The 24,643-nt window shown below is 42.4% G+C and overlaps 1 protein-coding gene across 1 annotated transcript in view; it reads right to left on the reverse strand.

Moving 5' to 3' along the window:
• Positions 1 to 24,643, reverse strand: part of DSCAM (DS cell adhesion molecule) — a 765,341-nt gene that overhangs the window by 443,922 nt on the left and 296,776 nt on the right. Inside the window, exons 6-8 of the mRNA XM_089677896.1 lie at positions 16,135 to 16,410; positions 4,395 to 4,691; positions 2,067 to 2,342 (exon numbers count right to left, since the gene is read on the reverse strand). Of these exons, the coding sequence (XP_089534022.1) occupies positions 2,067 to 2,342; positions 4,395 to 4,691; positions 16,135 to 16,410 (849 nt within the window). The remainder of the gene's footprint in view (positions 1 to 2,066; positions 2,343 to 4,394; positions 4,692 to 16,134; positions 16,411 to 24,643) is intronic.

Consider the following 24,643-nt stretch of genomic DNA (forward strand, 5'->3'; position numbering starts at 1 on the left):
ATCTTATGGTAAAAGGGCCAAAAGGAACCAAAGGAAGGGAACCAACTGGAAAGTACAGTTGTCTTTTTAGAACTTCTGGTCTTGGTCTTTTTCATACAAGTACATGGTACAGCAGGCACATATCAGGAATAGGAAATGTTGGGTTTACATATTCTTTAAACTGGTACCTTATGTGAATCAGCACAAAACAGAGATCTGACTTTCGTGAAAGTCAATAAAAGGTGTTGGCACAAGTAGACCAGAGAGCCCTTTTAGACATGGAGATTGGCTATAGAATAATATCACATAGACTATCTGCACGACTATATAAATCTTTTTTAATCCTTATGCTGCTATCATTAGTAAATAGATAGGAAGATATATTATATTTAGTTATTTTAAACTTTTTTATTTTTTTAAGTTTCTTTAGTTGCTTCCTGGTTTCTGGCCTAGATTAAAATGATGTTGTGCATTCCAGGAGTCTTCATGGGACGAGGGGGGAAGCAAATTTCTCAGCTAAGCACACCCTCCTGCCTGCTTGCCCGAGCTAAGGGCATATGGATTCCATTAAGTAAATGCTATGTGAATCATTTGCCCTTACTCAGAATGGCCGCAGCTAGAAATGTGAGGGGTGTGTTTTTCAAAGTGATTTCTCAACAAAAAGCATGGAGACATGGATAGATGGGGGAGTTTGCTTTGAATATTAAAAATGAATTAAATTGTGTTTTCAGTTTGTGGTGCTCAGATATAGTTTAGTTCAACGTTAACGCGTTCCACTGAAATGGGAGATAAAGAAAGTGTTCAAATGTTATTTTATTATTTATTTCAGTTTTGTTGATCAGACGCCTGAAGCACCTATGACAAGTGATATTTACCAGTTTTGTATTTGGAGCCAAGGTGTACTCTCTTTTTAATTATTTTTCTGTAGGATTAATGCATTCTATTTCTCCTGACTTATAAAAATGCAAATTTATACAGTGTATTGAATAATGAGTTATACACCTGCAAATGTCCTAAATGAGAGTGGTGCAGCTTTTGATTAGAGGAGTTTCTTTAGAGTGGGGTTGTATTAATTTCCCTTGTTTGCGCATCCAGCAGTTCTGATCATGATCCAGATTGTGATATAGACCAGGGATCTCCAAATTTTCAAAACTAAGGACCAGTTTACTACCCTTCAAAATTTAGGCAGGCCAGACTGTGGCCAGTGGGAGTAAACAATACCATGTTGGTCGGTGAAAAAATGACATCACAAAGCATCATTGATATCAATAGGAAGAATAGTGTCCCATCGTTGGTGTCAGTGGGAGAAATAGTTCCTCATCATTGGTGTCAGTGGGAAGAATAGTGTCCTATCATTGGTGTCAGTGGGAGAAATATTGCCTCATCATTGGTATCAGTGGGAGGAATAGTGCCTCGTCATTGGTACCAGTGGGAGTAATAGTGTCCCATCATTGGTGTCAGTGGGAGAAATAGTGCCTTATCCTTGGTATCACTGAGGAATAGCGCCTCATATTTGGTATTTGTGGGAGAAATAGTGCCCCATCATTGGTATCAGTGGGAGGAATAGTGCCCCACCATTGGTGTCAGTGGGAGAAATAGCGCCCCATCATTGGTATCAGTGGGAGAAATAGCGCCTTATCATTGGTACCAGTGGGAGGAATAGTGCCCCATCATTCGTATCAATGGGAGGAATAATGCCTCATCATTGGAATCAGTGGGAGGAATAGTGCCTCATCATTGGAATCAGTGTAAGGAATAGTGCCTCATCATTGGTATCAGTGGGAGAAATAGTGCCCTGTTGTTGGTGTCAGTGGGAGGACTAGTGCCCCATTGTTGGTGTCAGTGGGAGGAATAGTGCCCCCATCATTGGTGTCAGTGAGAGGAATAGTGCCTCTTATCAGTGGAAGGACTAGTGCCCCAAGGGCCAATTATAGGCAAGCAAAGGGCCACATCTGGACCGCAGGCCACAGTTTGGAGACCCTGATATAGACTCTTTATGACACCAAAAAAAACAAGCATTTTTAAACAATTATTTTTCTTTCCATAGCTCTTTGCTGGTGAAAGAATTTGACATTAACAAAACCCACCTTTCACTGTAACGTAGACACTCTGGCTTGTGGACAACTGTGGTTGGACAAGGACATTACATGCATACTCCCCTTCATCTACATCCTTCTGTACGTCGGTCAGCTTTAGCGTTCCATTGTTCTCAAATGCCACTTGGCGGTGGTTGAATGGGATGAGGTTGGAATTCTTGTACCACTTTATGGAGTAATATGGATAGCCAATCACACGACAGTGGATGTACGTGTCCCGCCCTGCTATTGCTGTAATGTTTTTCATTGGTCGAATGCTTGCTGGACCTATAAGAACATAAGAAAGCACTATATGATTCTAGAAGGCAGAAATGAATACCTAATGGAGAGGTGGATGATATGGAGTGGAGGGATGTAAAAATTAGTGTTATTAAAAGTGTTTTAAAACTGGCTGGTGGCCTCCAACTAAAAAGGGGTAGAAATGGAACTGGAAACGTTACCTTTTTGTATATGATTACAACACAATCTCTGCTAGAGGATTGTAACACTCCCTAGCATTCCCCAGGGACAAATATACCCTCAGGACTGCTAAACAACCTTAAGTATATCCAGGATTTTGTAACAGCCACAAAATACAAACTACAAAGAAAACTTTGAACATGAAGAGTGAACTCAAAAATAAAATGTAACCTATAAGACAAAGCTACAAAAATTGTTTTGTATATTGTAGCGCTCACCCCTATAGGACCCACTGTGTTTGCCCCAGGTTCTATTCCCAAGCTGGTGTACTGGCATCTAGGCACAGAGTAACAGTCACTTTTCCTGGCTCAAAGATCAGTCTAGAGGTATCTTTTTGATGCTTTATTGCAGTGGTCTCCAAACTTAAGCCCAAGGGCCAGATGTGGCCCTTTGCTTACCTTTAGTTGGCCCTTGGGGTACTACTCCTCCAACTTACACCAATGATGGGACAGGCACCATTCCTCTTACTAACAGAATCAATGGGGCGCTATTCTTTCCATTAAAACCAACAGTATGGCATTGCTTGTTTCCACTGACCACAGTCCAGACCACCCAAAACCTGAAGGACCATAAAGTGGTCCTTTGCTTAGAAAGTTTGGAGACCTGTGCTTTATTGTAAGTTGAGCTTGGATAGGGTACAGGGAGCTGTGGGATACTCCAGCAACACAGTGCAGTAAGAGGACACTCTTCACTTTGTCAAAGCTTATTAGTACAGTCCCTCTAGTAACAACTAAGACAATGAGTGGAATTGAAACACCATAAGAACTTTCCCAGTTTAAGCAAGCCTTGGCACTGAAGTACAAGGGATTGCAGCAGTACACAGTCACTAGGATCCTACACTCAGGTCTGTACTCACAATCTCACTGGATACCTGGATGCCTTCTTCTAATGTCAGCCAGAAATTTCTCCCATGAACGTTCCAGACCAGGTTCTCAGTGAAATCTTTTAATCAGTTCCAGAGTGTTTTCAGCAAGAAAGCTCTAGTATAGCTGGAACATCGATGATCACATGAAGAACTACAATTGGGTGGCCCAGAAGGGCAGCAGCACTTCTCTTCCTAGATAAGAATAGGGCAGCCCCAGGCCCCAGACTATTTATAAACTCATCAGCCTCTACTGGGAACCCACCTTCAGAGATTGGATTAGGCAACATAAATATTCAGGCTGTTGATGTGCCTTCTCCAAATCACAACATTCTAGAATCCTCCAGAAGGCAGGGGGAGGCAGTTCAACCTGCAGCCAGTGAAGCCTAGAACAGCCAAAAGCAATCACAAACTTCTCCACTGATTACAGAGATCTAAAAACAACTAAATTTACCTAGCTTGTCTAGTAACTTATCTAGGAGGGTGCTATAAAATTACAGCACAGCAACCAAAAGTTTTGTTAGAAAATAAGGTCTGAAAAAAGACCAAAGTCCATCAACTTCAATCCAATACTATTCTATTACTGATAAATTCACATTTAATGGACAGCTATCCTGAATAATGTTTTATTTTGAAAACTGTGTGGGATAATTAAATGTAAAGTATACTAATTCCCATGTTATTTATATATTGTTTTTATCCAATTTGGAGACCAAAGCTGTCCAAAAAGAAATAGAAACGTACCAAAACACTACAACATTTACAGAATTTTCACACATTTTTTCTACTAAACTATGTCTTTGTTCTGGTGACTCTTTTTTTGCCACTACTGACAGAAACATGCTATTAAAACCCCTTTTATGAGTAAATGAGATAAAGTTGGCAATGGAGAAACCTCAGTTAGGGTTTCGGAACCTTTTGCATGACATTATGAAGTATGTATGTGTAATACTATGTTTTTGATTTTTTATATTTTGAAGAGCTCATTTGACAAGCACCTCTTACGTTTATTCGAGCCTGGTACAGGACGACTCCCGCGGAATTATTGGCAGTGCAGCAGTAAACTCCCCCGTCCCGCACCTGGGTGTTGGTGATGTTTAGATAACTGACGACATTGCCGTCGGAGGTGATGATCTGAGTGATGCGATGGTTTCCATTCTTGATGATGGGCTCGTCGTCCAGGGTCCAGGTGATGGTAGGTAGAGGCGTGCCTTTCACATTACACATGAGGGACACGGGCTCTCCGGGGCTCACCACCTTCTCCCTGAACGCAGAGTTAATTTTTGGTGTTCCATCTAAGGAGGACAAGAAAGCTTACATTTCAAGCACTGGAAAGTATTACATAATCAGATGTTAAGAGGAAAATACATATTTGATTGGGCAAACACATGAATTATACCTTCTATATAATACATGCTGAGCAGGAGGGCCAACTGTACTGTCTTATTGAAGACATAGATCCTTGGGTGCCTCCCCCTTTCTACCTCTGCCTGTGTGGCAGGGGAATCGGCTCCAGTATCTGCACCCCTACCCTCCTACTGTCTGGGTCCTTCTGTGTGCCCCTTTCCTTGGCAGTGCTTCCAACCTCCCTCCTTTCCTGTCCCACCATCAGCTGCTACAGGCACACAGGGGGATCAGTTTCAGAATGGAGGGGGTGGTAAATATGTCATATTTACCAGCCCTCTCCTTTCCTGAGTGATCGGTACCGATTGCTCCTGCATCCATTCATCACTGAAGCATAGCAAATTGTGTTTACTATGCTTCCGTTTGTGAATACACAGGGAGTCTCAGAGGGCTTCCTATTCATTCATCTGTGCAACTGAGGCTGCAGAGAGAGGGACTTGATGAATCTCTGTCCCCAGTCCCTATCTCAGTCTCAAATATGAGACAGCAGGGCTCTGGTTAGACCACTGATATTTCACCAATGCCCCCCCAACAAGGCAGTTAATAAATGAAAAAAAAAAACAAAAATGAAAAATAATAATAATACAATTCAAAATAAAATGTTAAAAAAGTATTCTAAAAAATAATTTAAAAAATAAATTAAGGACTAGTTACATTCTGAAGAGTGGTCAGTATTTAGATGGTTCTTCAAAGAGCATTTTTAAAGATGGTGAGGAGGCATAATGTCTCCTCACTACTTGCTTTAACCCCGCACTAGTGGATTGTTCATGCAACTGGAGCCGCCTGGTACTCTAAGGGATTGCTGTGGCTTTATGAACACTGCTAATCTGGCAGGTGTGCAGGCGTGGGTGAGTGGCCCTGAATGCACACTGTCTTTATGGACCTGTGGCTGTGTTTGTACAGCTGCTATGTCCCAGTAGAGTAACAAAGGCTTCATACATACAGCTCCAGCTACATAAACAAACCACTGATTCACACTCTACAGGCCACAGTGACCATGTAAACGAGCTCCAATTTTTCGGAGGGGAAGGGGGGACTCTGTCAGGTAGGCTGTACGTGGTCACGTGATTTAACAGCAGCCCTGACTGTCATGCACTCTTATGTGTACTGAAAGCAAATATGACAGAGTAACAATGCAGGAGGATATCAGCGAAAACATATCAGAGCATTGCCACTCCTTACCCGGAAGTGTCTGAATAAAGACATTCATGGCAGGACCACCTAGTTTTTTTTTAATAAAAGCTGGAGATATGAAAAGATTAAAAATGACTTGATATTTGATTATGTGAGATTGTAGTAATTGGGTTTAGAACTACATTAACTTAAAAATGGATGATCCACAGCCACACTAAAAGGGCACATAGATTCCCCAACGCGGTGTAAGGAGTATAGATGTCATATGCTGGGTAACAATCAAATGATGACATGCGGGAATAATCAGGACTAGGGTACAACACATTTCCACCAGTCCATCCTACCAAAGTGCCTATGGCATACTCCCCAACTTACTTTACTCAAATAAGCAGCCCGAAACCAAAATAGAGAAAATGTAGCCATGTTGTCCATTTATTAACAAACATCAAAAATAACATTCCTTAAAACAGAAACAATAATAATCAACTAACATAACATAAAAGGTTGCCGATCTTAGGAGGCGCCAAATAACCAACATCAGGTTTGTATGTGCGTTGCTATTTAACTATCCCCAGCCGCCCTACATGGGCTCGGGGACAAATCCACCACTCTGCAGATAAGTCCTACTATGAACTGTTAATGAAAGTTTTAACGCCTCCAAAGACCCCAAACTGCAAATGCCCTAAACCAGCACTAAACACATATCCAAAGCATGGTGGGATGGTGTGAAGAATCCTTCTTGTCCCATGGCTTCAACTGTTTTGCCGCTTTCCAGATCCTACCCTTTCTAATCCTGTTTTCAGCCCACCTACTCGCTAAAGAATAGCCAATCAAGGTAGGTACCCACCCTTCTTATGTTAACACCAATTTTCCTACTCTTTCAAATTTCCCTTGTCCCCCTAGTCATGTAGCCCTGCTCTCATTTTTTTTTTTTTTTGCCTTGGCCTATTGTTTTAAACACACCAGCCAGATAAATGATATTTCCAAGTAGGATGAAACCACTGACACACAAAAGATAGAATGATCCTTTCATTATATTTTCTGCCCTTCTTCTTACCCTTCTCTGTTTCTTCTAATTTCCATGTTACATAATCCTTTTCTTTTAATGGTCTATACCAGGGGTGGGCAAACTTTTTGACTTGAGGGCCGCAATGAGTTCATATATTGGACCCGAGGGCCGGACCAAGAGTAGATGAATGATGTGTATGTGTCATCCATAGTAAGTATAGTAATATTCCCCCATAGTAAGCATAGTAATTAATCCCCCATATAGTAATTCATCCCCCATAGTAATTCATCCCCCATAGTAATTCATCCCCCATAGTAATTCATCCCCCTTAGTAATTCATTCACTTACCTTTGCTCCGCGCGTTCCTCTCGCCGTGTTCCCGCGCCGTTCCGGTCTTCAGGGCGGCTGTGAGAGGAGCCTAGCTCCCCTCACGTTTGTCACGCTGCCCTGCCTACACACATCCTGACAGCCAATGTATCACGCTCCACGGGCCGGATTAAAAGGTCCGCCGGGCCGTATACGGCCCGCCGGCCGTAGTTTGCCCATTGCTGGTCTATACAGTATAGTGATACTCTATTTGGCCTTCTATTTTAGCTGCTCTAGCCCCATCCATAACCTATCTCATACAAAATGATTGTGCCACACAGACTTATTTATGAATTGCCATACACTTAACTAAACTCTGGGCGCGAATTGCATCTTATAATTAATTAAAACAGGGTAATGGAATGTCCTTGGTCTACCTAATAAATGTGTGGTTTTTCCTTACTCTAGCCTGGAAATTGTATAGACGAGGATTGAGATACCACTGTATTCTGCAGTAACAGGAATCCTCTTCTTTCGCTGTATGTTACATAAGATTTGATAAAGACTGTTTCAAATAAAATCAAGACCAAGAGGATCTGTCAGATAAATGAAACCCATCCTAGTTCAGGCACACCAACGTTTGGGTATATTAACTGTATTTAGCAGTTTGTCCAGAGTTTTTCTAAACGGGAAAGATTTTTTGGTGGGAAATCCAGGGTCAAGATTAGCTATTGACTCAAGATCCTTCATTGTCTAAGCCACTTGCACATGGTGCGTGTAGCTCCTGTGCATACAATCCCAGTGTTATGGTGGGCCAGGGATACACAGGTGCAGCATTCAGCCCCCCTGCCTGATAAAGTCTATGGCAGGCTGAAATGTGCTGCGGCTGAACGCTACGCTGAGTGGTACTCACATTTAGGGCCCCTACGCATTCAGAGACGAATGCCCAAAATGCAGAAACCTGTGTTCTGGGCAATCGTTCCTGAATGCATTAGGAGCCAACCAGAAGTACCACTCGGTATAGTATGCAGGAGGGTGCTACACCTGCTTACCCAAATGAAAAAAAAAGTTTTGCCTTTATTTACACGTAAATTGCCAGCCGTAGAAGAATTATATATATATGGTCTTCCAATGTTAAAGAGTTACTTGTATGAAGGGAAGGAAAAAAATGCTTAGTGATAGTACTATAAATATTCTATCCAATGGAAATTCATTTATAAGCACGAATCAATGTGACAAACTCCTGCGCTCCTACCTAAAAACGAATACCTACCAACCAAGGTAAAGCTGCTACATACAGTCATATACCCATAGACAAAAAATATATATGAAACACAAATGATGCAGCGCTACTACCATATAAATTCTTCACACATAAATGAATAAGTGAAACAGTGCAAAATTAGTGACACAAATAACATAAACACACAATATTAAATAGTGCCAAAAAACCCCATAAATAATCACATGTGACAAGTGTCAATACGAGCTCCTAAAAGTTGCCCTGATGAAGTCACGTTTTAAGCGTGACGAAACGTGTTGGCGGTGACGCACTTCCTGTCGGACGCCTTCTTTATTTACATTGGACACCCATGCAAGTACATCTGATCTGAGGGATCAAGTGGCTGCAGCCACCTTATGTGTCTGAAGAGGAGATCTGCTGCCCTGTGAGCCTGTGCTGGAATCTGTACATGAGGGGAGGTCAGTATGGAGAGCTGTGGAGGATTACCTACTATTAAGGGTCCATGTGTTAGTGATCCTGAAGGCCTTTTGACCCTGTGCGGGTCGCAAGAGGGAGGTGAGCGGGCAATTCAGCCATTTTTGGATATCTCTGCACATTTATCAGCACTTTTTTTTTTGTTTTGTTTTTTTTGTTTTTCTTCTTCAAGAATTTCTGTGGACTTTATATATGGTTTTTTGTATATTATCAGGTGTTTTACACCTCACGGGACTTTATATATTTATTCATTTATTCATGTTTGTTTGCATGATCAGTTCTTAGTTTATGCGTTGATTGGGATGCACGTGTGTTTTGTTTTATATGGTGGGAACTGATTTTTAGTTCCGGTGGGAGGTTTTTTTAGCACATTGAGTCCTGTTGTGACTTACTTGTTTGATTTGGAGCACTATTGGATCCCATTGGATTACTTGGGGCACCATTTATGTTATTTGGTCCTTTTAGGACCTCGTATTGACACTTGTCACATGTGATTATTTATGAGTTTTTTGGCACTATTTAATATTGTGTGTTTATGTTATTTGTGTCACTAATTTTGCACTGTTTCACTTATTCATTTATGTGTGAAGAATTTTTATGGTAGTAGCGCTGCATCATTTTTGTTTCATTTATAAGCACGCAGATACTTCATACAAGCAGCACTAAGGGTATACAGGTGCATCTTATATCAAGAACATGCATGCAGGTAAAGAGGACTGTTTCAGGGTAGCTGTCAGGTCAAGTTGACATTTACAGAAAATACGCATTTTTAGAACTCAACCTAAGCCTGACCTTCAATCAAGTGCACTTATCAGCCTTGTAAAACAAAAAGCTTTGCAGGTCATCCTTGGTGCTAGGACAATTAGTATTAAAGCCTTTTTATTACTTAGTAATGGAATTTTACAATATTCAAGGCTTGCTTAAAGGGGAATTCCAGTTTAAGCCGCTCATAGGCAATACAAAAATGTTCCAGAGCTGCCACTTTGTAAAATTAAAGTGGAACTAAACCTAGAATTTAAACAATTATGAGCAGGCACCTCTTTAATGCAGAAGAGACATGCTATGTCTCTTGTTATTCGAACACTTACCAGGCCTGCTCACAGCCTTCTATTATATGGAATCTGAGCTGCACTGTGCCAGACTAACAGTCTCCTCTTTGCATGTACAGGATCACGTCATCCCCCGCCAGCCAATCAGGAGGATGAAAACTGGGCACCGAAAGAAGCCCAGAGAAAATATGACAGCGGCTGGTAAGGGATGTAACCACTGCATTGTTGGAAGATGGAGATGAGTATATCGGGCAGTAGGGCAGTCCTATGAATGTCTACTGTGACACAGCGATTGCACGGACATGGCCACAGGTCCCAATTTGACTTCATGCAGGTGTGGGTGCATGGTCCCCGAACACACACGGTCTGAAAAATTGGCAAAATAAAAAATTGGCCTATAAAAAAGGGACTAAGACATAAACATGGCCTTACATGTAGACATCCACCCTCCCCCCCACCTGTATTGGCTGCTCTGGTGTTACTATAAGGGGCATTTTGCGTTGGCGGATATTTGTTTCCTCTGTCAGGGCCTGAGCATGTCACAAATGATTCCCGCTGACAGCCTGTGATAACCCACACACTCTTTCCTCACATCATTACAGATGATCAATATGCTTTTCAGGATTGCAGAGCCACAGGAGATGGTTGTCAGGGCAACGCGGCCTGGTCAGGTAAACTCCTCTGTCTGTAGAAGCAGGCCATGCTGGGAACGGCTGCAGACTCTAATTAGAAGGTGGCCTTTTTATTCATTGCTTCCTCCTCTTTGTCAATGGGGTTTGAAATAATGACCTCACAAGGTGTTTTTCTTTTCTATCACCACCACACCAGTGCCCCTTACCACCACCGCTCCTTTAAGTCCTCCTCTCATGATGTAATCTACATCATCAACCCCATCCTATTGCTCTCACCACCACACCATCACCCCTACTATCACCTCTCCTGCTCGCCCTCCTCTCACCATCTGATCCACCTCATCAACCCCATCCGATTGCTCCCACCACCACACCATCACCACTACTATCACCTCTCCCACTCTCCCTCCTCTCACCATCTGATCCACCTCATCAACCCCATCCAATTGCTCAAACCACCACACCATCACCCCTACTACCACCTCTCCTGCTCGCCCTCCTCTCACCATCTGATCCACCTCATCAACCCCATCCGATTGCTCTCACCACCACACCAGCACCCCTACCACCACCACTCCTGCTCGCCCTCTTCTCACCATCTGATCCACCTTATCAACCCTATCCAATTGCTCTTACCACCACACCAGCACCCCTACCACCACCACTCCTGCTCGCCCTCTTCTCACCATCTGATCCACCTTATTAACCCTATCCAATTGCTCTTACCACCACACCATCACCCCTACTATCACCTCTCCTGCTCGCCCTCCTCTCACCATCTGATCCACCTCATCAACCCCATCCGATTGCTCTCACCAGCACACAAGCACCCCTACTACCATCACTCCTGCAGGGCCTCCTCTTACCATCTGATCAACATCATCAACCCCATGCCTCTGCTCTCACCCCAAACCTGCACCCCCTACTACCACCACTCCTGTAGGGCCTGCTCTCACCATCTGATCCAACTATCAACTTCATTCTTCTGTTATCACCACCACCGCTCCTGAAAGCCCCTCCATCCTGACAATGACACCTGTGCATGCTTGTCATTGTTCTAAATGCTATACCTACACAAGCCACTCCCCTTCCCTCAGAAAACTGCATCTGTACATGCTCACCCATACCTACTCTCACCACCACGCCTTTCCCCTCCACTTACCAATGTGCCTTAACTACCACCACCTTGCCTGTAGGTCCATCTCTCACCTTGTGCCTGCATAAAGCTTCACCCACAACACCACCTGCTCCCCCAGTACCAAAACTGTGCACCCCCATTTAGAACTGCACCTATTACCCCTCTCTCACACTTACCTCTACATTCACTCAATGCCCCAATCTGCTTTCATCCTGGGCCTGCTGGAACCCAATGCCCCTGAACCGACTCTTCCATCCCTGCTCTCATCACCATTCCTGCAAACCCTTCCCCATGCTCTCGCCACCCCAATATTGCCCATGCATCTGTAGGCAGTAACACTGAGACCCTACTTCCATTTTCCCTAAGATAGCCGAAGCAATGCAGACTGAGGAAGACATGAGTCCTCTACTTCCTCCTCTTTCTGTCTGAATATACCCGGAAGTTAAAACTTACTAAGCGATCTTGGAAGCTTTGGTAGTGGACTTGGGCCTGTTCACATCTCCACATTGTGGCAATGTGGTGTAAAGCACATTTTCCCATGCATTACTACCATGCAGAATACCATGGGAATCACAGTTCCAATCATTTGGAATGGCACCCATATGCACTACTATAGACTGTGCACTCTGCAAAGGCATTTGCTCTAGAGCTCAGGTGTCAAACTGGTGGTCCTCCAGCTGTGCCAAACTACAAGTCCCATGAGGCATTGCAAGATTGACAGTTACAAACATGACTCCCAAAGGCAGAGGCATGATGGGACTTGTAGTTTGGCACAGCTGGAGGACCGCCAGTTTGACAGCCCTACTCTAGAGCACATATACTTGCAAGGTGAACAGTATATTTGCCTTTAGTAAATCATCCCCATTGCACACTCCATATGTTGGGTGCGCTGCATCAACAAATAACAGTCCTATCCTTTTTTTAAGGTGCACTGCCAGCTAACTCAAAATAAATTGGCTGCCATAATGTCTTAGCACATGAAAATGAGTTGCGTTAATGCCCATTAGTTAACATAGGGGTTGATTTACTAAAGGCAAATAGACTGTGCACTTTGCAAAGTGTAATTGCATTCTGCAGGTGCAGTTGCTCCAGAGCTTAGTAAATGAGGTAACAGGGGTGGACTGACCATTTGGAAACTCGGGCACTGCCAGAGGGCCCAGGGTCAGAAGGGGGCCCCATGAGATGCCCCTGGTACCTTTTTCATAGGCTTTTTTTAGTTTGGGCAAGGATACAGGGGCCCCATGATCCTCTATTGCCCGGGGGCCCCATGAATTGTCAGTCCGCCCCTGGGTAAAGGTTTACTTTGCAAAGAATACCCAATCATGTGCAAGCAAAATTTTAAAAATAGCATTTTTGCTTGCACATGATTGGATAGAAGTCAGCAGAACTTCTGCTCATTTACTAAGTTTTGGAGCAATTGCATCCGCAGAGTGCAACCCCACTTTGCACAGTGCACAGTTGCCTTTGGTGAATCAACACCAGAGTGTGATTGAGCTACTGGGGTGGTGGGGGTTGGTCACACAGGTAAGTACACAGTGCTTATGGTCCCTCTTTAAGGCTCCGTTCCCACCAATACGTTTTTTTTAGTGCTTTTTGCTTTTGCAGAAACGCACTACAGTCCATTTAACATGCTTTCCTATGGAACATGTTCACAATGTTTTTTTTGAGCTGCTGCATTTTTGGAAAGGGTCGGGGACTATTTTAAAACCAAAAAGCAGCGTTTTTGCTACAATAGAGTTCAATGGAGAAGCTCCTGAAATGCAAGGTAATGCTGCATTTTGTAATTTTCATTTTTATTCTGCCCAGCAACAAAAAAATTCCACTTTAACTAAAAACAAACAAACCGCAAAACACGGTAAAAACGCATTACAAACGCGTGTAGAAAACACAAAAGGAACTGCAAAATGGATAAAATCAAACTGCATAGGTGTGAATGGAGCCTTAAAGTAAACCTATTATTCTGCATAGAAAGAACAAAGGATGGGTTTACTTTGATTGTAGAAGGAAACCAGATTGTTATAGTGGCTTAGATTTCCTCCTATAAACTGCCTTGTGTCCTTTTCAGATGCTGATGAAATCCTGAACAGCACAGAGCTGAATGCTAATTGCAGGGTGAAACGCGGCATCAGGTGGCCTGTTATCTTGTAATTACTGTGTCCTCTGCAATGGGGAATTCCTGAATAAACACAGCACAGAGAGCACGCAGCATGATGAGAAGTCCCAGAAATAAACAGCACTGATTATTTTTATGTCTTCTTAGCACAGATGATACACCTACTGTATCTTGTCTTACAAAAACACTTCTTGACCTATTCAGGAATGTGAAGAGCAATCTGACATTCATTTTCATCTTCTGTTTTGGCGTGGGTGTTGCAGCACTGGAAATCTCCACGTACAAATTTTTAGCACAGCTACCTTTTTTGTTGCCTGTGTTATATTTATGCCACACCGGAAAAAGCAAATAATCACACCTCAAAAATAATAGCTACTTGATAAACCTTAAATGAACCCTTTCAGGTCTCCAAGTAAATAAAATCATCAGTTTCCTACAGTAGCAGGCAGGTGCGGACTGACCATTTGGAAACTCGGGCACTGCCCGAGGGCCCGGGGTCAGTAGGGGGCCCCATGAGATGCCCCTGGTACATTTTTCATAGGCTTTTTTGAGTTTGGGCATGGACACAGAGGCCCCATGATCCCCTATTGCCCGGGGGGCCCCATGAGTTGTCAGTCCGCCCCTGGTAGCAGGTATTATATCTGTGTCTTCTCTCTCCTCTCCGTTCTGGGCATTGCAGCCGCCACCTTTCTTGTAGGCGTTTTCACACTTGTGGTTTGTGGGCGGTAAAACTGAGATGCATTTTTTTTACTGACCCCAACTACTCCCCCTTAAGCTAGATTTAGTATGTGAGCATAAACCCTCACTCCTCTAAAGAGCATTCCACGTTTGGATTGATTTTCAGAGGAGATTGACAGGCCGTGATGAGGTGATGTGTTGCCCCTTCACTGCACTGAACAAACACAGGATTTCCCAGCAACACTAACCAGCCAGCCTGCAAAACAACCAATTAGTCCCTGTCAAACTGTAAAATTTCTAGAGCCTCCATAGTAAGAGCACATATGTCAATGGATAGGTTAAGGGAAGGTGTACCTGGAGGAGCCCATCCCTCCTTAAAGGTACAGGGACGCATGTGAAGTCCAGCCATACCAAAATGACAGGAAAGGCATCCAGTGCGTCCCTGCCCTTAACTTATCCATTGATATATGTGCTCCTACTATGGAGGCTCTGGAAATTTTAGAGCTAGGACCACAGTATACAGAGGACCCTTGATGCGGGACTATGGTTTGCACACATTTGCAAATACTCTGTTTTTAACACAAACTGTTAGACATAACCAATTTGGTCATTTTGCAGGCTGACTGGTAAGTGTTGCTGGGAAATTTTTTGTTTGTTGGCGATGTGCATTGCCCTTCCATGTGCACCTTACTGCTAAGGCTGGTTATAGGTTGGTACGTTGCCATTTTTTGGTGTAGTTAACGCCATTTTTGCCAAAATGCACCACAACAGCATGCATTGCAATAATAAGTGCACATTTTTTATTAACCAATCTGGGCACATTTTTTCATTTCTTTTTTCTGCACAAAGTGGACTATGCCTTAAAGAGTATGTATAGCCCAAGCTTTTTTTTGGGTAGAGCATAGAAAGGTTAAGACCTCTACCAGGTTATCTTTTTGCTGTCTGTACCATTTGAGGAATTTCCCTTTACTTCCTCTCCCATGCTAAGGGCATTCCCCTCAAAAACACTTGTCCCCAGAACAGGTACCCCATTGGAGGATTTGAAGATTTTCCCTTACCTCTTGTTCCATGGACAGCCCTAAAATATTGAATTTCCCCTCACTTTTTCAGTGACAATGCTTACCAGTACAGTTAGAGGGGGGAATCTTCCTAATAGGAACACAAACAAGAAAAACTTGACAGAAAGTCTAACAATTCCTCACTGTATCCAAAAATCGAAATAAAGGCTTTACCTAGAGATATCCTATTAACCAAATGGCTGGTGATCATGTCTTTGGGTTTTCTCAGATGCTGGTAAGGTGGACCTATACCAAGTTACTAATGTTCTCCCATCCTTCCTTCTCCATGTCCAGAGCTGGCCTTACAAGTCTAAGAAGCATGGTCACATTATACTTGGTCAAAAGACCTCTCTCTAAGGTCTACATGAAGGTTTACCACCATTGGGAATTTTAGGGCAGGTTATAGGAACATCCCATTTGTGTAGACAGGTACAAAGGCAGACTAACTGGTAGACAAGCCGATATAAATAGTATTCATAATTGCAATTATAATCTCTTACCTTCGAGCACCACCATAGAATAATCCTGGGCCGACATCCGATCTTTGCGCACAAAGCACTGGTAAGCTCCGCTGTCACTTTTTGTCACTGCATCCATTATTAGGGTTTCACGACTAATACCAATTATCCTAACATTGTTTCCAGCAATCACAATATCACCGTTCCTGTACCAGGTAATGTCAGGATCATCTGTACCAGAAGCGCTGCATGACAATGTGACCTGACTGCCGACACTGGTCTTCACCTTCCGTGGACTGATTGTCACCTTCAGGGGTTCTGCAATGAAAACAGAAAGTGTTCATTGATGGGGCACTATAGTGGTTAACTGTTTTGCTGCTGAAGGAAAACATAATAAAATGCAGCATTTGCATACATAATACCGTCGTATTTTGGGACATTTTAGGAATCCACTCATTCATACAGAATAGTAAAGTCCAATTTAAGGTGAAAATGTGTCCAGACCAAGCAGTAAAAGCACTTTAAGAAAAGCACTCATTTACATGTGTAGCTATAGGCATTGATGAGAAGTTCATCTTCAAACTTCACAGCACAAGCACTAAAACCTTGTTATTTTCTAGAGAGAGCAGATCTTGGCAGCCTGTTAATGTAAACAAACAACAGGTGTTTTTAAGCTGTTAGAAGTGGACAATAGAGTCTTTGTTGTGATCTTTGAGAATTAACTACTTCAGAGTACATGCAGCTAGGAAGGTTAATGTTTGTTTGTTTTAAAGCAGTTTTACTGCTTTGCCTTCCTCTGGATCAACTGTGGATATAGGATTGTGCATATAGGACGGTGCGTATATATACAGTGTATACACTCACTGGCCACTTTATTAGATATACCTTGCTAGTACCAAGAAAATATCACCCACACCATTACACCACCGCCAGCCTGAACCTTTGATTCAAGGAAGAATGGATCCATACTTTCATGGTGTTTATGCCAAGTTCTGGCCCTACCATTTGAATGTCTCAGCTGAAATCGAATGCCCATTCTCCTCTGACCTCTGACATAAATAAGGTATATTCGTCCACACAACTGCTCACTGGATATTTTCTCTATTTCTGACCATTCTTCTGTAAAATTACAGAAGATAAGCAGTTTTTGAAATACTCAGACCAGCCAGCCTGGCACTAACAACCATGCCACGTTCAAAGTTAATTAAATCTCCTTTCATTCCCATTCTGATGCTTGGTTTGAACTTCAGAAAGTCGTCTTCACCATGTCTGGATGCCTAAATGCATGGAGTTGCTGCCATGTGATTGGCTGATTAGCAATTTATGTTACCAAGCAATTGAACAGGTCTACCTAATAGTGGCTGGTGTGTGTATATTATTTTTTTCTTTATTTGATTCCCTATTAATAGTTGCACTAAATGAACATGTGTCTTTTTTCAACCAGACTAACTATAACTATGTAACTATATATGCATAATAGAAATTTGTAGATCTTTTAATGTCTTTTTTCTGAGCACAGGTGCACCGTAGGGCTGTAGCAATTCAACTACTGTTGGACACTTATAGATTTCTATCTATAAGCCACAATACGTAAAGAATTCTCTCATGTGTAGTTAAAAAAAATAAGTAACATTTAAAAAAACAATGTGATTCATAGCTGCCTGAGAATTAAGCTGGTAGCTCATTATAGCATATAAGCAGTGGAAATGTAGCATTGCTCCCAACTGCCCCTTATTTGAAAGGACTGCTCCCGTCTTGGAACAAAATCCTCCTGCCACTCATTCCTCCTCAGATGTCCATCTTTTATTTTTGCAGTATGTACAGCTCTGTATAAATACATGTACTGTTTCATGAATACCAACTGTCCTGGATTTTCCTGGACAGTCCCACATCTCGGACCTCTATCCCAATAATGCTGTGGCATGGGCTGTGTCCTGGGATTAGACATGTGCCTTTCAGTACAAATTGATTTTTGAACAAAAATCTGATTTAGAAGAGTCGGATGTAGATCTATGTGAATCTCCGAATGGATATAGTAACAAATGTCAACGAATCCAAAAAAAATGCTAACAAAATTATTGAATGCATTTGTTTCATTCGGATGACGTCTCATTTTGCAGTAATAGTTTGGGCCCATGAGGAAAGGAATTACATTTTTGAAATTTGTTTTGATAATTCAGATTCAAGTAAATTTGTGATTTAAATTGCATTTGTAATTGTAACAGTCAGTAAGCAGTCAGTTCAGTTCCATAGTTTAATGCAATTCTTAGGTTTGAAAAATTCAGGGCCACTGAATTTTGCATTATATTTTCCTTCTGATGTGTCCAAAAATATCGAATCGTTTCAATAGATGCATAAAGAATCCACCCCGAATAACAGAACTGAAAAGCAAAATGTTGCTAAAAAACTTCAAAATTTTCAAGTCTTCCTAGACCAACAAATATATGAAACAAATGCCAAAGATACTAAATGAATTCCGAAAACAAATTGGTTTAACATAATGAATATGACAAAACAAAATTCTTCAATTAATGAATGCATCCAAAACAAAACAAAAATTTCCAGTGTGCACATATCAAGTCGGGATCACAGCATGGCTCTTATTTGAATTACTGATCAAGTGTGGTAACTTGAAATAACTGATGGGATCGTGGCTGCGAGTGGATGGTTCCTACCGGGGCGGACTGACAACTCATGGAGCCCCCAGGCAATAGGGGATCATGGGGCCCCTGTGTCCTTGCACAAACTCAAAAAAGCCTATGAAAAAGGTACCAAGGGCATCTCATGGGGCCCCTTACTGACCCCGGGCCCTTGGGCAGTGCTCGAGTTTCCAAATGGTCAGTCCGCCCCTTTTTCCTACATATTTATGGACATAACAGTGCTAGAAAGTAGGAGTGTGGCCACCCAGAAAGTGGCCATGGGAAAGGTGGGCCATAGATGAGGTTGACAGTGTCTTGGTAATGGGACTAATATTGGGCAGATAACTTGTTTTCTTTATGGAGACATTGGGAGTCTAATAGAACCCATTGTCTGCCCTGCTCTCCATAGCATATAACCAAGTATAGAGCATGAGAATGGAGGCTCTAAAACTGGAAGTGACACCAAACTGTCTGAACAGTAAAAGTGATCAGCGGCTATACAGCTGCTGATCACTTTCACTTTCCAGCTTGACGCCGAGTGAGAAAAAAAAATGGCACAAGCTGATGGCTGCTACTGCAGCCATTAGCTTGTGCTTAATCCTTCACTCTTTCGAGGTACTATGTACCTCCAAAGAGCTGAACTAGCTAGAAGGCTGAAAGCAGCTATGACTGGATTGTGTACTGAGTGGTACTAATGTTTAGGGCAATAGGCACCCAGAGTCAAATGCCTGGAAAACAAGAAGTCTCTGTTCCAAGTATTCATCCTTGGACCCAAAATACCCTAAATCCAAAATTTTGAGTTGTCCCCAGAAAAGTAATGGAGGGGAAATATTCCAATTCTGGTGACCTGGGGGTCCCTATGGAATTCCCTGAATTCCTCTCACTTCCTGTTTGGCTATGGGACAGAAAGTGAAGGTAAATCTCACCAAATGGGACAAAGATGGCAAAAAAAACTTACAGGGGTTATAACCCTCCCTTACTCTATCCAAAATGAAAATAAAGTTTTGCTTATAGTTCTACTTGCTGTTAGCAGTACTTTCCAGCGCAGGAAAATAAAATGAGATAAACAATGTCTTCAATGTTCTGCAATATCCTTCAGTTTGAGGGGGTTGACCTGCACTTTGCTACTCAAGCCAATTCAGAAGCCTGCCAGAATGCATATATATATTGCAAGTCAATGCAAGCTATATTAGCCTATGCATTCTATTGTGGACGAGCCCTGAGAGTTAACAATATGAGACATAGAAAGTAAACAAGATCCGGGGCCCGCTGGGACATAACTATATAGATATTAGTGCAGATCTATCTGGAGAGTAATTATAGACCCAGACACATCTGTTCTTCCCAAGCCCCAGAGGATTTACAGCCACCATGATGACACAATGTCTCAGGTGCACTGGAGAACCTATGGAAAACATACACTCTGAGAAGGTTTAGCTATTATAAAGGATATTCAATGTCCTTAAAGTGAACTAAGTGAAATAATTCTTTGAGTAATGAGGAGCACTGGATCACTCAATGTGTAAATAAAAGGACTGTGTATTTTTTATATTCGTGATGACTAGCAGCTCTGGTTGTCCTGGTTGTCCTATTACTTCTGTAGAGGGTCCAAATATGAATAAAGGATAGAAGCTTAAGAATGATATTTTATTTGAGATTGCCCCAGACAAACCAACACATTTCAGGTTGATGTAAATATCCTCCTTCTTCAATGTTGAATGAGCTCAAGAAAACGGGACTTGGACAGGATAATATCATAAGAAGCACAGGTGATCTATTGCCCATGGTCATGTTAGAAGTCTTACATCATTATTATTATTATTATACAGGATTTATGTAGTGCCAACAGTTTGCGCAACACTTTACAATATAAAGGGAGACAGTACAGTTACAATATATTAAAATACTAAAAGGTTAAGATGGCCCTACTCATAATAGCTTACAACCTAATAGGGTGGGGCAAGTGGTACAAAAGGTAATAGCTGTGAGGGATGAACTGATGGAGGAGTTAAAAGTTCAGTAGTTAGTTAGAGGTGGGATAGGCTTCTTTTGAAGAGATGAGTTTTCAGGGATCGCCTAAAGGTGGCCAGAGTAGGAGATAGCTGAATAGATAAGGGTAGAGAGTTCCAGAGGATCGGAGAGACTCTGGAGAAGTCCTGGAGATGAGCATGGGAGGAGGAGACAAGAGAGCTAGAGAGCAGGAGGTCTTGGGATGGGTGGAGAGGACATCATGCTTTAGCCCGGCAGCCCTGAATAAAGGAGATCTTTACAACCCCTTAAACACTTTAGCTTTTCCTTAGTGATCTAAAATAAAATATGATTCTGGACTTTATACATGGAGTGGTGCTTCCCTCCTTTATTCACTATATTTAAAGTGAACCTGTCATGAAATCAATAGTGCCATTTCTGCTTCTGAATACGCTGGTACTCTGGCTATTATGTTGACCCTTTGGTTACAATACTACCTAAGGTGCAGTCAGGCTGGGGTGGTTCAAAGGGCCATTGTTCTTGAACACTTATGTACTGATGACATACAGCACCACAAAGAATCAGAAAAAAGGGGTGGGGATAAGAGGACGCAACAAGTAGAATGATCATGAAATGAGATTAAGAAAAGCTATGAAATAAAAATGTGAAAATGAATAACCCGCTAAAGAGGTGAACAGACTTTAAAATGTATATCTGGGGGAAAAAAACATGTAGTTCATCTCTGTGGTACATGCACAGTTTCATTTTTGTCTCTTTAAAGTGGAATAAAAGCCTAACTATAGCTATTCCTAAATTAGTTCCCATAGCCTTCCCCCCTCCATATCCTGCCTAACCTGTATTAAAATAGATCTGTGTGCTTACCTATTTTTATTCCGGTCTGGTCACGCGATCCCGCAGCTTCCCAGTGTCAGTGGGCAGCTGCTGCAGGGGAGAGAAAGGAGTGCCAGCTGGATCATGGGAGTCTATGAGCTCCAGGAATTCACAGCCACTGTCGAGTGCTCCCTTACACAGAACTACAGGATCGCGTGAGTGGACTTGAGCGGAATAAAATGAGGTGAGTACACAGATCTTTTTTACACAGATTGGGCAGGATCGGTAGGAGAAAGGAGGGCCAACAACAATGATTTTGCTTCACTGAAATACCAAGCAGTTGCCCTAATTCCTTCCCTGTTAGACAACTGAACCCTTTCATCCTATGCCCTTGTGGGTGGGGCCAACTTATCCTGCATGCAAGGGTACCTCTTCTTGTGCATGTGCTCACCAATGCCTAGGACTGGGCGGAGCTACGTTCATGTGAAAGTCAGCATTAAGGTGGAACATCAGATTAGAGATGAGCGATGCAGTTGTACAACATCCAGAGCCTCTCTGTAAAATGTACTGTCACTATACACCTTTGTTTTATGAATGTTGTATTTAGTAGGAGCATCTCAAAGCCCGTGCCCTCTCCACTGGTCCAGCATATCTCTGCCACCTCACTCCCAGTGACACAATGGGGTCCCGCTGTGCACTAGCACGGACCTCATGCATGCACATAATGAACTCCTTCTTTCTCCCATACCATGGATTTGGTCCCAATTACTTTTTAGGAGAACTGACTGCTAGAGAGGGAGCCAGGGTACTGACTCCCTTGCCATCGAAGGACCTGTCACCCACACCGGGTACTGCTGCTCACCGCCTGCTATCACAGTCCCACCAGTTCATGATTACCCATGGCAACTACTCTCCTGCGACTCTTCTTGGGGTGGCCTTCCTCTTCCACGCTGTGTGTGCTTTACAGGCCCTGTTCTTCTAGATACCCCATGCACCCTCATGCACCGCTTTACGTAACTTCAGACCATGCTTTTAAACAGTGCAGGGAACTTCACTAGAGGGCTGCAATAGTACAGTCCACAACACTCAAAAAGCTTTAACTATTGTCCTTAGGCTGCCCAGGCATACCTCAACAGGTAGAAGTCCATTACTGGCAGAGTCCATTACTGGTGGGTTCTCTTGATGAGTGCTTGGTAGTTGCCGTTGATTACATCCTCTGGCATGGATCCATCAGCTCATTCCAATGCAGTCCTCTCCGGCTTCCTGGACATACCCTTCCCCCTTTCTATAGGACCCACAGGGTAGAAGGCAAAGCCTGGAAAAGCCCAGGAAAACGGGAGAGCCCACAATAACCCTTCCCCACCTGGGGAGCTCCACATCCCTGTCTAATAACAACCCAACCTGTTGGCACCTGCATACACCCTAAACTTACAGAACCCCAGAGGGTAGTTGTTCTGTATTCCAGCACAAGAAAGCTGGGCATTGCTTTCAATGCAGATCAGTACATACAGTTTGGAGTTCAATTCATATTTTGGCAATGAGGCAAGCTGGGAGATTTCTTTCACTTGGTCTAGGTTCACATATATGTGTGCAAATTTGAGCTTGTACTTTGCTTGTCGGGTAGCCCACTAATTTAAATATATTTTGAAATATATTGAATATGGCCAAAATTGTAGCATTTCAAATATATGTCAATATATTTGAGAAATATATTTGTAATATATATTTCAAATATATTTTTCTTCCATATGGGAGACGCAGGAGAAATTCCACTAGTGTGAATGGAACCTTAAAGGGCAACTTCACTTTTGTGGGGGAAAAAAATAGCGAATTAAAAAAAAAAATAATATAGCATATAAAATTGCTTCACAAGTCATATTTTAACTGCATGTTTTTAACTACTTGCCTACCTGGCCAATGCTGACACTTTTCACATAGATGTAAAAAACAGCATTTGTTTGATAGAAAATTACTTAGAACCCCCAAACATATATATATATATTTTAAGCAAAAATAATAAAGTGGTGCGTATTACAATTTTTTATGTCACATGGTATTTGCTCAACGTTTTTTTAAACGCAAACTTTTTTTGAGAAAATAAAATTTAATGAAGTTTAGTGAACACAAACACAGTATATTATACAGTTTATTGGTAAAACATAAAAGTTGATGTTATGCCAAGTAAATAGATGCCCAACATGTCACGCTTCAAAATCGTGATTGCCGGTGGAATGGCATCAAACTACGGTACCTAAAAATCTCTACAATTACACATGAGGTCTGGCTCTAGCAATATTTCCCCTGCTCTGACATATGCAATAATACCTCACATGTGTGGTGCGATCACCGTTTCCATAGGCGTGCGGTACTTTGTGTGTGATCATGGGGGGGGGGGGGCACTTTACATTTTTAAAATTTATTTTTGTTAAAAACTTTTTTTTAACACTGTCCCTCTAATTTGTGTTCCTCTTTCAACTTTATTGCTATAAGGGTTGAACAACATTCCCTTTTGACAGCATGGGCCGTGACAGGTCCTCTTTATGGAGAGACCTGGAGTCTATTAGACCCCAGATCGCTCCTCTAGCCTTCAATGCAGCCAATTAGACACAGATCGGTCTGATCAGCTGCTTCTCTGGCTGGTAGCCATCTAGTAAACACAGAACCGAAACTGGAACTAAATCATCGCTGCTTCCGGATTCTGGTATCACAGAGAGGGAGCAACAGCATCAATACCTCTCCCTCTGTGCAGTGCACAGGAAGCCACCAGTCAGAGCAGTCCTGGGCTCCCCAATCAGATGGGAGAACCCAGGAAAGGAGGTGGCGGGAGCACCCCCTTCTGCTGCCTGTATAAATGATTGAGTGGCTGTATATCACCTCAAAAGAAAAGCCCATTGCTGGCTGAAACGTTTAATACTGGGATGATACCTTTAGCTGCAGGCATCGTCCTGGTATAACCATTTGGTATAACCACCTGGTGATGTCATATATCGTCCATCCAGTTGAAAGTGGTTAAAAATTACCTTTTGCTTTCAATCTGCAGTGCAATAATTTTCTGTAAAATTCAAAATGCAACCTGGAGGCGTTCTGTACACAGTTGGTATACAGAATGCCAC

This window comes from Staurois parvus, unplaced genomic scaffold, assembly GCF_062004578.1.
Source record: "Staurois parvus isolate SC_StPar_1 unplaced genomic scaffold, SC_StPar_1.0 ptg000195l, whole genome shotgun sequence".
Lineage (NCBI taxonomy): Eukaryota > Metazoa > Chordata > Amphibia > Anura > Ranidae > Staurois > Staurois parvus.